Below are 17428 nucleotides of genomic sequence, written 5' to 3' on the forward strand. Positions count from 1 at the left end.
TTATTTCCTTTTTTTTTCTCAAATTTTCAAGCCTTAATACTTATTATCCACAAGATATTAACCAACTATTTTTTCTTAGAAATTATCTAGGAAAAAACGACGCAAACTGAAAATAAATATTTTTTATTTATTATGTCAATTCATGTAGTGGATTATAATAGATTATGTTAATCCATGATATTATAAACATTTTAATCCTACGGCAGTTATTATTCTTTTTTTTCGGACAAAGTTCCTTACGCTAGCTATAGTTGCTAAAACGCAGCTAAAAATAAAAATTCTCCACTTAGCATAAGATGGTATACCCTACGATCTCCTTCATAGGCAATTTTTACACCAGTACAAAATGGATAATTTTCCCTCCATCTTTAGGTAATGGATGAAATTCTGTTTACTAATAAAACGATTCTTATTCAAAATATTTCTTTTCTATCAGTTTTCCACTATCCATACCTGATTTTCGTTTTAATTCATTTGAATGTCAGTTAATATTTCTCTGGAGCAATTAATTTATAAATAAAAAATATTTCTACGTTTATTCGTCATTATTTATCTATAAACCTGTTATCGACCATGAAGCAACTATCTATTACTTTTTTACTAAAATACACGAGTAAACAATTTTTTTCCTTTTTCAAACCCATCGAATACGTAATGGAACGAAATGGGAAGAGTGCATTGAGGAAAAGATAAACTTAAAAGAGGAGTAAAAACGTAGAGTGCTTCGGCATATTAACAGGTTCTCGATGTCAAGTACGGGAGAAAAAACCTCCCCTATAGTATAAAACAGAAAGCCAAGAGCACGTTTTACTTTAAGCAAAATATGTTAACATCAGCGATTTCTTGTGGATGTGTCGACGTCTATGATTCAGCTCCCAATCCTGAGTCAGCAAAAACAGTTTTTAATATCAAAATGATTTAAGAATATATCACGCTCAAATGTGAAAAATTGATTTTTTTTTCTAGGTTGAAGTTGTGAGCGAATTTATCATTTTTAAATATAAATTCGAAACAATACATTTTTCTTTTTTAAAAAAAGAATAAGTTATATTATAAGGAACAGAACAATTTTAGATGGCCCACAAGTCGGTATTTTTTATATAATAACTTTTGAGAAAATTATTTTTTATGCTTAGCATAATTTTTTAAAGAATAAGTTACAAATGCTATGAAGTATTTACTGTGTAATTTTAAACAAATTAACAATAAAAATTACTTACATACACTGGCATTTTCTTCCTATTATAAACTTTTTGTTGAATTTTTCTTCATATTTCATTTTTGCTTTTATATTTTTCCTGAAAAATTGCATCGGATTTTAAATTGATTCCTTTTTGGATATAAAATTTTCCCCTTTTAATTGGTATTTATTTCTTCTTTCGAATCTCCTTTCCGCCTTCAGAATAGTATTGATTTCTTGTTGCAAATTAAAATTTTGTAATTAAGTAAAAACACCAGTTTTTTTTTACAATTTTTGGGAAATTAATGCAAAAATTTGAAGAATAATATTGATTGATTTAAAATTTCAATTAATTTCAAGTTGTTTAATAGAACTTGACGATTCATTTCCAACAATTTAACAGTTAAGTTTCGGTTAATTTAAAAGGTCAAAGGCAGTTCTGAAATTAACATTTTATTAAACGTGTCCCATCTTGTTTACGACTACAAGGCTTAAATTGATATTGATTTTGTAGTTTAAAAAAAGACAGGAGATGCAGTGTTATTTTAAATGTTTCAGACTATAAACAATAAATCGTAAGCAATTTTGCACATCAGGGTACAATAATAAGTTATGATTGGCAAGCGACTATAAATCAAGGACTGATAAAAGTTACATATCGTCGCGTCGCTTTGAAACTAAACCGTGGTAACTCAAAAAAGCAAGTTTTTCAGGAGAACGATTTCAAACTTTCCGCGCTAATGCTAATCGCAAAAATGCGATGACGATTTATCTGCTCTCTAAATTAACTTTATGAAACAATAAAGATAACAGGTTGTTTTTCTAAAAGGGTGACTTTTTTTACACAAAATGACCCAAAAATCTCATTTTTCGACTTTTTTGAGTTACAACGGTTTAGCGACCTAATTGAAAAAATTAGACTTTTTCCTAAATGATTCAGTATGATAATTTTCTAGCTAATTACTCATCGAAATATTAAATTTATTTATGAACTGTCCATGCAATCATTTTTTAGTGGTAATTAGGATATATCTTAATATAAAGCTGTAAGTTAACCGTTTGCGATTACCACAAATTTGTTATATCTAGATATTTACCAGAAAGAAATGTTACAAAGATATATTTATCAAGTAAAAAGTGATAGTCATAAGAAATTTACAAAAAGAAAGTAAACTAACTAATAGTAACTAAAAGTAATGCAAAACTAAAAATAAAAAAAAATAAATAAAAAAATTTAAAAATAAAATAATTGTCCTAACAGTTTTATCGATTTTTTGAATAAACAGCAGATCTATTTATCGCCATTTTACTTCGAATTTTTAAAATTTTCAGGATTTTCGACATTTCTGCTTGATAACCTGTGAAACTTTTCTGGCTAGATACTTAATACAGCTCTGTTAGTTACCCAAAACATGAAAAAAGGGTAGTAAAAATGTCTCATTCTATCATTTTATTCAAAAGAAGTTGGCACTCAAGACTGCCATTACTTATTAGCAGTTATAAATATACATTTACACAATAAAATTATCCCATTTTTACATTATTCAAAAACAGTTATTACACAAGACTATCATTACTTATTAGTAGTTATAGATTATATTTACGCAATAAAAAATTTTCAATTTTACATTTTATTCAAAAGAAGTTTCTATCCAAGACTACCATTACTTATTAGCAATTATAAATAATATTTACACAATAAAATTATCTCATTTTTACGCTTTATTTAAAAGATGTTATTACTCAAGTCTACCACTACTTATTAGCAAAAATTATATTTACATACTAAAAAAAATTCTTATATAAAAATATATATTATAACCAAATTTTTAAAAAAAATTATAGTTATGAACAATTTTGAACAAAGAAAAAGGTAGAAATGAAATATCTTGCCGGACAATCCTGAGAGCTCAAAGCTAATTGTGTTAAAATTTCTACTAAATTCCAGGAAAGTACTAATATTATTATTACTAAATAGTTATTGATTTTAAATTATTTATTTCCCTTTTTTTATTCCCGATTCAAATAAAAGATACTTTATTTGAAAATATACTTTATATTATATATAACAATTGAAGAAATACATTTTAATAAATATGATTTTACCGAATATTGAAGCTGTGTAGAACCGTTATAAGAAAATAACTTAAATAGTATTAATATCTCCCTCACACATATATAATCATCTTATAATAAAAAATCATTTTATTGATATTCACGAACTAAAAAAATAATCATACATTAAATTCAGTCGTATATTTTTTAATTAACTTAGTATCTTAGCAAAATAAATTTAGCTTTCGATCTTTTAAATTATAAGATTAATAATTCCTTTTTAAACTCGTTTTTCAATAATTTCAGTAATTTTCTTTAGTTCGGTTAATCATAGACTCAAAAACGTTCAAGTGGGATTAATTAAGTTTGTGCTAAGTAATAATTTAAACTAGTGGATTTCGTCCCCTGCTCGCTGACGCTCCTCAACCTCTGAATATTGCTACGCGATCTAATATAGTTTACATTGCAAACCACTTCCGGGATAGCCTGGTCGGTAGGGCGCTGGGCTCATGTCCGAGAGTTCGTGGGTTCGAACCCAGCCGGCCGAAGATAATAAAGTGACTTATGCACGTTAAATCTGTCGAATCGCAAAAGTTCTCCATGTTCCCATAACAAGTCAAAACCTCTGGGGATACTGGATTGGAGATCGATCGTTCCCTGATTCTGGTCAAAATTACGATCTGTAGATGAATGAATGGATGGATGTATGAATGGGTCGGCCCTATAAACGGGTGTGACGTATGGTGTGGCAGAAGTCAAATTCTTGGCTATAGATGGAGCCACAGGAAAACAAAAACAATCGCACCCCCTCTACCTAAACAGGCATACGTCAACAACAACAATGCAAACCATGCTCGCGTCACTCGCTACTTAATTAAGCACGTTTGAAATGCGTTTTAGCTTAAGGTCTTAAAAATTTAAATCAGAAATTATACAGTTATATCTTTAAAACTAATTTCTCTTTAAAGAATTTAAATTATTTGTCAATAATAAGTTAGTGAAGTGAGAAGTTTTAAGTTGAAATAATTGATATGCAATGAAAAACCTTGTAGTTTATTTGGTGTAATTATTGTTAATCGAGAACCATCGACTTTTCATCTGCTTTCTTTAAAAATTTTGTCTAATTAATAGACACCATTTTTATAAGTTACTCACAATATTTTATTTACTACTTTTTGTGTAGAACCATAGAAAAGTTGCTTTTACTTTTTTTTTAAAATTATTTCATTAATTGTTGCTAACACAATGAATATTGTGCTCAAACGAAAAAGAAAGTTTGAAATGTTAGCATTAAATTATGCTTTAACTAGTCGAATACAGCTTATTTTGACCAGAAAATTCAAAAGGGTGATAAGAGGCATCAAGGGGGTGAAAACTTACAACTGATGGTTCATGGGGTCACAAACCAGGTTGATAATTTAATAAACGTGGTAGAAAGATCTCATATTATATATTACAACCGTAGTTGAACAGCAGACCCAATTTTAGGTTTACGACTACTAATGTTCAACTCCGTAGCCTTGTAATTTCTTGTAGTTTCCTTGAACCCATTGCAGGAGACAAGGAAACTCCTGGAAGAGTTCCCCCAGGCGTATGATTTATTATGGGAACATGGAGGACTTTGTGACCGGATAGATTTAACTTGCATCAGTCACCATTTACTACAGGGAGTCTTCGATCGGTGGGGGTTCGAACCCACTAGCCCAGTGCCCTACCAACCAGGCTATCCCGGCCCTAGAATGCGCTTATTGCCACCCGCTTCGGCGGACATCAAGAACACTTTCGGCATTTTTGAACGGGAATTGTTTTCACGACGTTGGAACTAAGCGATGATGTCAGTGGATTACCATTTCAAACTTATCTGATAAATCTCTTTTGTAGCTAGTAAGTTTGTAGTTGTTTATAGCGTGACGTAGAAACCCGCATGGTTTTTCTAGGGTCGTATGTATGGTTTTTCAATTTAAATAAGGCTTGCAACCCCATTTTATGTTGTAGGTGAGGGCCCCTTTGATGTGGGAGTTCACAATAAAAGGAAGGTTAATTAAATTTTAAACATTTATTGCTAGAGATTAAATTTTAATCTAGGTTAAATACAAAATAAAAGTTACATAAATTAGGTAAGAATAATCATAGAATACATATGATAGCTGCAACGTGCTACCTCGCTTGAAAACATCGACAAGAATGTGCGTAGTTGAAGTTGAAGTCACCATAATCACAAGATTGTTAATTGAAGTTACAGTAACTAGATTGTTAAGTTCACACTGCTTTGTTTAGAAATGTTCTCTTTTAAGTTCACACTGCTTTATTTAGAAATGTTTTTCTATTTTGGTCAGTGTATCCCACAGTAGGTTTTCATTCTTTTTATTGCTTTTATCACCACACCTAAATAATGGAACATCCTATATGTTTAAAAAACCGAGTATATACCTATGAGCAGCCGCAATTGAGGTGAGGGAATCACGATTATTCCAGTCGCTGCCTGCTTTGCTGTGATGTAATGAGTGATTCAGTGGTAACAAGAATTCACCGTCGGATATGACATCACAAGGGCCTCTCCCTATATAGAGCACCTGAATTAGAGAGGCCGACTTATCATCCATTTCGGAGCAAAAGCTTTTCCTCTAATAACGAAGAGCTACAAGATTTGGCAACTTATCGCTACAAACGACGTTATCCTTAACTATAGGATAATCAGTAAAAAAAAGCGTGAATCGACTAATATTGTTTTTCGGAAACTTTTTTTTTTTATGCTTATACAAATTTACTGAAAATTTTATTACCGGTTAGTAGTTTTAAATATAAAAAAAATTTTGTATGCGCTACATACCAATTACATCAATCTTTTTTATAAATGATTTCAAAGTAAATTTGACACTAAATTTTATATTTCTGTTAAATTTGGGTTCTTCCAATTTCTTTTCAGATTTTTTTTAACAAAATTAAAACATGTTGTGACCTGAAATACTCTTAGGTTTGTTTTTATAGTCAAAATAATAAATAATAAAAAGTATTAGTTTCAGTTTCGACTTTTTACGGTTTCTGTATAAATTATCATTCGATTCAATAATATTTGATCAGAAGATATTAGTGAAACGTTTGCATATCTTCTTAATACTTTTCATTATAAATTAAAATATGCATTTCATTTGTTTATTTTGGAATTGATTCAACTTTCGAGAAATTTTTTTACCCATCTTAAATAAAAAGAAATTTTTAATGCAATGCAAAGGTTTCGATCCGTATCTAATTCAGTATTAACTAATTTCAACGCATTTGAAATAAAACTTGCATTGACTAAAGTATTTCTTTAATGCATGTATGCGTCGAGTTTGTTTTAAACGAGCACTACTGTTTTTAAAACATTAATTTAGTTTTTCGCTAAAAACTTTATTATTTCCAAAGTTCAAAATAAACCACTGCAATTACTTTTATTTCAATATTTTTGCTAATTTTATTATTATAATTATTATTTGTTAAAAATATTATATTAATCTTCCTTTTTTTCCTCGTGGAAAATTTCGTATCATAATGCCTATTAAAGGTTCCTTTTTTAAACAAAATGTTTTTAAAAAAAAAAAACATAACGCATTAAGCTTATGCATTATCTGAATATCTTTATTCTTTGCCGAGATTCAAATTGTAAAACATTAAAAATTCTCGAAATAAGACTGTATGATATTATCTTTACGTATGTAGTATACCGAAGACAATAAAAAGGTAAAAGTGACATATATTTTTAAAGACACCATAGCAAAATGTTGGTTATTATAATAATCTATCAGCTGAAATAAGACAATTGTAATTCTGCCGGTCTGACTGTGCTGCGTTGATGGTTAATATGTAAAAAAAATTTAAATACATGATATATAAAGCGCAAACAAAGGGAAATTAATTCTAACTTTCAATTCATTTAAAAAATAGTCTGTAACAGTGCAATCGGTGTGTATTTGGTCTAAAATTGTTTATTAGAATGCGATTGGTTTAAAAAAATAACGCATTTTATGGCTAATCATATTTTAAAAGGACCTAATTTTAACTGGATTCTCAATTGCATAAAATTATATGCGAAATACACAACCTGAAATACAATAACTGAATGAAGACAGAATATTACTTATTTCATATCATTTGTACATGGACTGCTGCCTACCCCAATAATTTTAAACCTCAACGTTTTGCAGTTAGAATGGCAGGCAAACAGCAATTGTTTTATTTTAGTCTATATTCATGTACAATATGGGAGAATTTGTTTTATTTATATAAATATCTAGATATTTCTTTGGCTCATCATCTCGGGCTATTATGAATTCCCAGTAATATGAATGCCTCATACAGCCCAGCATTTAAATATAGAGTGCATTTTAAGTAATCAATTTACAAACAGATACATATACTACTGATTATCAGTTATTAATAATTATATGAATCTCACTTATTGTTGTTACATTTCATCATTGCGAGAATGAAATCATTTTTTTTTATTTTAGTTGCTTTCATATTAATTTTATATCAAGTTTATATGGAAAACGAAAACGCTTACATATCAGCAGCTAGCTTGACGATTTTACTTCACTGATAAAAAGTTCCGAAAACTGAAGTTTTTCAAATTATTGTTGAAACTTTTAAAATTAATAGTAACAAAACTCATTTCCGTCATGTTCAATATTCAGTTAGTTTCACTAAAGCCGTCTTTTAAAAATTGGAAGAAAAGAAATAAAATTAAATGCTAAAGAAGAAATACATCACTGGAAAACTGTAGAAGCAAACACGCTTTAAATTGCCAAATATTGAAAGTGCGGCTATCAAATAAGAAAAACCACGAACCACCCACCGATCCACCCACTTCGGTGACAAGCTCGTCATGGGTGGTGACTCCCGGTTGTCACCAAGCCAGTCACAGTCACCCAAATCACCTCGATTCCGGTCAGCGAAATAAAGGAAGAGAAGTAAATAATGAGGCGAGAAATATGGGTTTTAACAACAATAAAAAATTTACAAAGATAAAGATGAAAAGAAAGAATGGAAACAATTCTAATTTTCAATATCTCTTGCTTAGTTATAGTTGTCTCTATTTAATAGTCAAAGAATTAAAAGACGAAGGTCGATATATGTTGCGACTCAAATAAGTCTTTTTCTTTTTTTTTAACAAAACTTTCACAGAAAATTTACTAGCTATCCTTTTTTCAAAAATACGGCAAAAACTAAAAAAATTTAATTGCGGAACCTAGTTCTGGAGTCAAAGGACAAAAAGAAAAAGACCGATCCAAGCTGTTTCTCTTATAAATAATTTTTGTGAAAACGTTATTATACAAAACGTAACATTAAAACACTTTTTAAAAAACTTCAAAATTTTTGAACCCATTTCTTCACATTTGGTGGTGTTAACTATTATGTGGTATCTTGCTGTAAACAATGCTTTTTCATAGTTGTAAATGATTTTACTTGTATCAAACACTAAGTAGTTCAAATTACTTCATCATAATGCAAATAATGCATTTGTAAATAATGCATTTTCATAGTAGTAAGTGATTCCAGATGTATCAAACACATCTAATGCAAGTAACTTTTACCATGATTTAAACAATGCATTTTTATAGTCATAAATGATTCCACAAATTGAATCAAAAACTAAAGTAACATATGTTTAATTATGACATTGTGACAAAACATCGTTATGGTACTGAATGAATTTTGACTTGCTATACAGTAGTGACACTACATTAAGTATCATGATTAATTTTAATGCATTCCCAATTGAATGTATCAATAAGGTGATTTATTTAATTTCTTTTTGCAGAGCTCTTTCTAAGTGGAGAGAAGGCTGGAACAGGACTTCACAATGCCTGTATGCAAAAAAGAACGCTTTTCTAAAAGGCAGGCAGGTGTCACTCTGCCAGAAACACGTGGAGGTGATGTCACACATTGTCTCTGCTGCCAAAGAGGCTACAAATGTGTGCCTGGCAGCATTCAGCGACATGCGATGGAACTGTTCCAGCATCAAACTAGCTCCATATCTCACACCAGATTTAACCAAAGGTGACTTTATTCATTTTTAAAAATTCGTTGATATGGTCAATATGATCTAGTTGTAACAGAACATAATGACATCTGCCCCTTATCATTTCTATCTTCTAAACATTTGTTCTCTAAAGCTGATCTTAATTGTTTCCTTGTGAGACAAGGCCAGAATTTTAATAAGGAATAATAAAAAAATATGTAAAATACAAAATAAACATAAAGCTCAATTGGCTGTCAGTACGTGCTTAATCCGATTATTTTACATATCCCTTTTGTCAGCTGACTAAATCAAAAATAGTTTTTTTTTCTTTGTAAATCTTGAATGTTTAAGAAAAGAGGCTAGAAATAGTATTGTGAAAAGGAACATTAAAGTAACAAGATCCGCATGCTACGGATAACTCGTCAAAAGAGATCAAAATATGCTACGAAATTTTGAGCTCAGAATTATAGGAAAAATCTATGTACCTGTTGAGATAAATGGATCGTGGAGAAAAAGATACACACATGAAATTTTTAAAAAAATGCGATGGTTAGGACATCTAGAAAAAAATGTAAGGAAGATATATTTGAAATAAAATCATAAAAAAAACTTTATAGCAACAGCAACAAAAAAAAGAAAGATTGACCAAAACTAACATGTTTGAACTAGGTTGAGGATGAGCTTGCGATTATGAAAATCAAGATTTAAAGAAGATAAGCCGGAGAAGAAATCCAAGGCCCTCCAAGAGCTGTACGGGAAAGAAAATGAATAATTTATAAATCGTATCTATTGGCTAATCAATCAATCTTTGGTCATCCGTATCTCTTTAAAAATTCGTCATTGTTCAGTTTATCGGCTCATCGATGTTCGCCGATCTTCTTATGATATCAGTCGACTAAATTTTAATAATTTTTTTTTTAATCTAAAAAATACTACACATTTTCTCCTTGACCAAATAAACGAGAATTTTAATATTGATTCAAGGAAAAAATGAAATTTTCGTTTTCTTTTTCTATTAATTATAAGATCTAATCGCTGTCTGTAACTGATTAATAACTCGTCGACTCAAGGCCTTAATTTACACCCAACTACTAATTACTCACGTCAATAAAACTCAATTTTAGATGTAGCAAATAATCTGTTATTAGTACGGAGGAGGCCTCAATGGCCAGGTTTCCGCAGACCATAATACGAATCGAGTATATAGTAAAAGTGATTTTCCCTAAAAAATTATGTCTTTTATTTGCTTCAATTTCAGAATTGAATCAAAAATAAGTATTCAGAATAATAGAACAATAAATGCTTTGATGAGAAAGTTCAATTAACGATCAACTGGCTATGTAAGCATCTGACTCTGTTTAAAATTATTTATGTTGTTACTTATTCTACTTGGCCGAGGACAAGGCTAGACCAAGTCCAGAAGACCGTTCACCGACAGAAAATCATATACCATCGCCGGACCCTCCAAGATAAGATTCTTCTCTAGCCCCCATACAGGACAGCAAATGATAAGGTGAAGCCTGGTGCACATTACATTTTAGGCATACAGGGAAAGTCTTTTGACCCTGAACAAATGTTAGTCCGCGGGTATGACTACTGATTAGTCTTGTGATAGCTGTCTGTAGCTTCCTATCACCTTTTAGCTCCAGGGCAGCCCCAGGACAATTTTATTGATACCAATATTCCAAGTCCTGTTATTGTCGGCCTTTACTTTTGCATAGATTTCATTGTATGTTAGAAGGCCACTACTATCTATAGGATCATTAGAGCCCTCCTTGGCCAGTTTATCGGCCAGATCATTAAAGTAAAGGTTTACGTGGGAGGGGATCCACTGTAGATGTATGTCATTGAGAGAAGAGTAAATCTTCAAATTGTTAATGTTGTACTGTTGATTTATAAATAATACCAACAAGAGACATTCAGTGCATGCCAAATAATACGCCATTTCAAAATAATGTCAATAATAGAGATAATTTCTTTTTTAACATGTTTTTATTGTTTGTTTTCATGCACCTGTGTAGTTTAAAAGTATTCAAAAATGTACTTATATTGTCACGTTATGTCACGTCAGTGATGTCAGTCGTTAATCGAAATTTTGCATTTTTTTTTCATCACAAATTCAGAACTAGTAGTACGTTATAATGTTATATTTTCATAACAATGCGGGAAAAAGAAATTCATACCACGAAATTGGATTTCCCAGATCTTAATATTTAATAAGGAGCGATCTTAATATAAAAGCATAAATTACCTGATGAGGAATTGCCATAGAGGTCAGCATAAACAGAAAAGGAACCAAAGCATGTTATATTCCCCGCAAGATAGTGACCAAATTTAAGAACTGACTAACTGGTAGACCTAAAAATTTAAATTTCTTGTTATTAGAGTTTACCGACCTAGTGACCATCAAATCTTATTTAGAGAAAACTGCCAAAGGTGGCTACTAAGTCATTAGATTCTTCCAGGTAGTGGTAGCCACTAACTTAGTGGCCTCTATTTCCCCAAACCTAATGAGTCGGTGAGCTATATCGATAGTTTTTCGATATAGATCGATATCTGATTATGAGGAATTTCCATAGAGTATCGATAGTTTCATTTAATAACCACTTATTGAAATTAATTTTTTTTTGCATGGATGAAATTATATTTTTTAAAAGAGAAAAATCATACTAGAAATAATTTATGACTATAAATAGTTAATTCAGCAATAAAAATTAAATAAATATGTGGCGAAATTTAGTTTAACATAATGACTTCAGCGAAATTTATATATATATATATATATATATATATATATATATATATATATATATATATATATATATATATATATATATATATACACTCAACAGCCGAAACATTATGACCACCTCTGAATAACAAGTTGGCCCACCTTTAGCCCCCGCAACACAGCTGCAACCCGCCTTGGCATGGATGCCACAAGTCCGTGGTAGATGGTAGGAGACAGATTGTATCAGATGTTTCAGCAACGGTCAGGCAAATCCGAAATATTGCGACTTAGTGGAACTCTGAGCTGCGGTTCCATGACATCCCAAATGTGTTCTATCAGATTGATATCCAGTGAGTTAGATGGCCAGGACATTAACTGGAATTCAGCATCATGTTCCTGGAACCACTCCAACACAATTTCAGCCTTGTGACACGGGGCGTTGTCATGTTGGAAAATTCCATTTCCAGCTGGAAAAACAGAGGCCATGTAAGAGTGTAACTGATCTGCAATGATGTTCAGATACCCTGTAGCATTCATGGTCTGCTCTACCGCAACCATGGGTCCCGAGACGTCCAAGAGAACGTCCCCCAAAGCATAATACCGCCACCACCGGCCTTTGTATGACCCACTGTACACTGAGGGAGCAACCTGGAAGACGGCCTATCCTGACACGTCCATCGGCGTGATGAATGACAAACCATGATTCATCTGACTAGACAACTCTCTCCCACTGATCCATGGACCAGTCGCGATGTTCCCAGGCCCAGCGCAGGCGTAGTTGGCGATTACGCTTGGCCAGCAAAGGCGCATAAGTAGGACGTTTGCTGTGTAGCCCCATATCCAACAGTGTCTGCTGAACAGTGTGCTCTGATACTATTCTACTTGACCCTGCATTGTTTTGGGCTGCCAACAGAGACACTGTCAGGTTCCGGTTTTGCTTCACCAAGCGAGACAATTTTCGACGACCTTTTTCTTTGATAGCGTGTGGACGTCTAACACCATGTCGTCTACTGCTGGTTTCACCGTCATTCATCCACGTTGCATAAGTACTAACAACTGTAGATCGCGAACAATCCACGAGTCGTGCAGTTTCGGAAATACTTGTTCCGAGCCTTCGAGCCATTACAATCTGCCCTCTATCAAAGTCGCTTCGATCCGCAGCCTTTTCCATCACACACAGAAGTAAGTGAAAGAATGATTCTTCAAACTCTCCAGCAACAGTTAAATACCACTTTCACTTGATCACGTGCCTTCCACGTCATTCAGGAGAGTTCATTGCAATATGTAGGGGTGGACATAATGTTTTGGCTCTTGAGTGTATATATATATATATATATATATATATATATATATATATATATATATATATATATATATATATATATATATATATATATATATATATATATATATATATATATATATATATATATATATATATATATATATACCATTAGACATTTTTAAGAAAATTCTGTTTTGCAGAGTCTTACTGTATTGATGCACTTTTTCATTGAAAGATTTTCAAAAAGAGAGAGAAAAAAAAAGATAGAAAAAGTGTCCGGTTGTTTATTTAATTCAAGACGTCACTTTTCCTTGTTGACTCCCCTCGTGGTGAGTGATTATTCTAAGTCTTGGCGATAACTAAGCGCATCCGAGTTTACGAAACTTTATTCCAGTTTTTGTCCTAAGCACAATATATCTTGTACATTGTTTTTTAATTTGCTGTAAGTAAGTATAAAAATTATTTTTTTTTCATTAAATAAAAATAGAATACAGTCATTGTATGTTCTTTTTCCAACAGGCACGCGAGAGCAGGCTTTCGTGTATTCTTTGGCTTCCGCGTCTGTTGCACACAGCATTGCGAGGGTGTGCAGTGACGGGTCCCTCACAACATGTTCGTGTGGATCCATGCCGCATGAACCTCCCCACGGAGACTTCAAGTGGGGAGGTTGCGCACACAATGTAAAACATGGACTGAAATTTGCCAGGAATTTCGCAGACGCCCCCTGGAGGCAGAAATCTGTGAGGAAAAATGTGGTGGCAACAGTCAACAGACACAACAATCAAGCCGGCAGAAGAGTGAGTTACTTTTGATGGTAATTTCGAGTCGAATATATTTTCATTTGAGGATGAAGAATGGTTTATGTCCATAAAAACTGATTTTGAGAGGAAATTTTGCGCACGGACAGGAATAGTTTGTTTTTTCTGCATGGCCACTTCACTGTGTAATAATTCTCGAGACGATCCGGTTTTTCAGTTGATTTGTCGAAACTTAGTAATCCTCGAAATGTAACAGATGGCGATCTAATCGTCATTCGTGACTAAAATGGAGATAAACTGTTCTTCTTCCTTGATCTTCATTTATGTTAAGAATGCCAAATGCAACTGATTTACTGCAGAATAGGGTCGTAACAACGGCAACGAATGAACGAATTCTGCGGATAATCTCTCAACAATGCCTCTCGTATATATTTTATGATGTTAAAACTGCTCTAATTTATTTGTAATTGGAATTTTAAACAATATTTTATCACTGTACCTACAAAAAAAGAAAGGAAAGCATCTTCAAAATTACAAATGCACAAAAGGATGAGAACATCTGATCTAACATTTAGAAAAGCATTCTTTCGCAGGCAATATAAAATGAGAGGAAATCTTTCATGACGAGAAATGGTGGTATAGAATTTCGAGGGACAAGAAATAAAATGGGACAGAATCTCACACGGTGTGAAATATAAGACAAAATATGGGACAGTAGAAAAGAATTTCACTCACACGTGGGACAGAATCTTGCATAACAAGATATTGGGGAGCAGAATGGTATATACGAGTCATAATGAAAGCAGTTAAAATATTGTCCCATTTACATTCGGGATTTAGCTTGGCAAGATAATACATGGGGCAAAACACGTGATCACTAGAAAACACGTGATCACACGTGATGGGGAATAATAGAACAGAATGTCACATGAGGATACGTGACAAAATCTCAGCAATAAAAATGATGTAGAACAGAATTACCCTCGGACAAAGTAACATGGGACATCTCACATCTCACGTAACATCTCAAAGTAACATCTCACGGCGTGAAAATATTGTATTACAGAATTTAACTTGGTCAAGATAATACACTGGGGGATATGTCACATGATGGTAAATAATGAAACAGAATCTCACTGGAGAGATAGAATCCCAGATAATTAAAATAATTCACGAGGACAGAACAATCTAACAGAACAATATAACAGAAATTCAGGAGGACATGGTAATGTGGCACAACATCTTCCACAACAAGATATAAGTGCAAAGAATCTTACATAACCAAATTTAGCGAGGCACTATCTCCCACAACAAGATGTAGGGAGACAGAATCTTATATAACAAAGTATAGTGCACTATAGGGTTACGAAATATACTCACTCCATTAAAATATTATAGGACAGAATTTAACTTGGACAAGATAATACATGGGATTGTTAAATCATATGATACGAAATAATGGAACAGTCATATGGAAAAATAGAGAGACAATCAAAATATGGTAGAGCAGAATTTCACTTGAACAAAGTTACATGATACAAAATCTCCTATGATTCCGATAAAAGTGTCAAAATCCTACTAATATAGTAAGGCGGGATCTCATGCACTTATTTTTTTTTTTTTTTTTTCACAATTGAAATTTTTTTTTTTACTTACGAAAAAATATCTTTTTTCAATGATTTTTTGATAAATATATGAAAAAATCATATATTTATCAAAAAGAATATTGAATTTTAAACCGATTAACCGCGTATTTTTAACATTCCAGAAAAAGAGATAATGAACACTATTGAAAAAATTTCTAAAAATTCGATTTTTCTTCCATGTTTACTTAGCTATACTGTTTTAAGAGAATATTTTCTTTAAAACTTACTATAAAATTCTCAAAAACAGCATATACTGTGCATTTTGCATTAACATGCAAATGGATGAAATACGCAGTTGCAAATTCTTTATTGTATATCTCATCCTTTACATTAATACTCGATATGAATACTACTCGCATGCGTACTCGATAACTTTCTTAATTGTCTTATCATTTACTTTAAATTTTTAATATAACTATCCGTCGAACATGGGAACTTTTAGGTATTCTTGTTTGCAATTTTTTAATAATTAAATTATAATTATTTATTTGCTTATTTTCATCTTAATTATTTTCTTTATTTTTTCTCCTTTTTTTATTTTATCTTAAATTTTCTTATATTATTTTATTTGTTTTTTCTTTCTTTTTTTTCTATAACGCTAAATGATAATACAAGTTGTTTTTTCCTATAGGTAACATACATTTATAAATTTTTAGAAAAAAAAATAGGAAAGTGATTTTTAAGTAAGACTGAAAATTAAATTTGACTAACAGAAATATTTTTTATTCACGGCACCCACGCAGCTTGTAAGTGTACGATAGCTTAAATTAGAGATATAATGCAACAATAAATGAAAGAAATGACTAGCAAAAAATATTTTTTGCTTAGTATTAGGTTGCATTTCAAATTTGATGACATTTTTGAAATTAGAATCGTTTTAAAAATTAAATTAAAATTGATCATTGTTGGTGAGTAGCATTGTATCTTTGAAAATGTCTTGCATGTGTTTCTACAATCTAAGCAAAGATTGAATTAACTTTTTTGTGAGGATTTTTTAAGTTATCTTTAAACTGAAACATATATTGGAAAAGTGACAAACCTGATAATTTCATATAATTGAATTTGTTTTACTAATACGTGCCAACGTTTTAGGCTTAAGACCTCAAATATAACTCACATGCTTATTTTGTAAATGACTAGCAGTCAAAATAGTTCCACTAATTAACCAAATAAGCTAGTAACAGACCGGATAACACATAAGTTACTCAGCATTTTAAAATTCAAAAGTTCTCAAGAATAATCTTTCATTTCAAGACTGTTTTTTAAAATTTCTACAAATTGAATATAAAAATCAATATTAAAATGTCGTGGTATATCCTCTACTGAGTAATTTTTAAAATGTTTGACAATAAGACTTCTCTTGAAGAACGTAAAACAATGAATCAGGAAATTCAGACAACTTTTAAATTTATTATAAAATGAATTTATACATAAGTGTTTTGAAGTTCTTTTACATTTTGGAAATTGGCGAAATATAAAAAAGAAATTTGACTTTGACGCTTTGCACAGTGCTATTTTCTTGGGCTGCACTTTGTAAAAAATGTTTAGAAAATAAGTCGTTTGACTCATAATAGTATAGAAAATAACTAACGTCTTTGATAACATATTTTCAATGAGCTCTTTGTCAAAAATTTATAGAAAATAAATCGTTTGACAAGTACTATATCACTAAATCATAAATATCCAATCCAAAATGCCATGAAATTCCGTTATAAAAAATGTTCTTTTGTCGGACATCAAAAATGCCTTAAATTTAAAATCCCATTAAAATG

At 31.4% G+C, this 17428-nt stretch overlaps 1 protein-coding gene across 1 annotated transcript in view; it reads left to right on the forward strand.

The window, feature by feature from the left end:
• LOC107446521 (protein Wnt-11b-2) overlaps window positions 1-17428 on the forward strand; it is a 70740-nt gene that overhangs the window by 23581 nt on the left and 29731 nt on the right. The window contains exons 2-3 of the mRNA XM_016061200.5: window positions 9036-9274; window positions 13772-14049. Coding sequence (XP_015916686.1) covers window positions 9036-9274; window positions 13772-14049 — 517 coding nt within the window. The remainder of the gene's footprint in view (window positions 1-9035; window positions 9275-13771; window positions 14050-17428) is intronic.

Source organism: Parasteatoda tepidariorum, chromosome 8 (genome assembly GCF_982258835.1).
Source record: "Parasteatoda tepidariorum strain Cologne lab strain chromosome 8, Ptep-v5.0, whole genome shotgun sequence".
Lineage (NCBI taxonomy): Eukaryota > Metazoa > Arthropoda > Arachnida > Araneae > Theridiidae > Parasteatoda > Parasteatoda tepidariorum.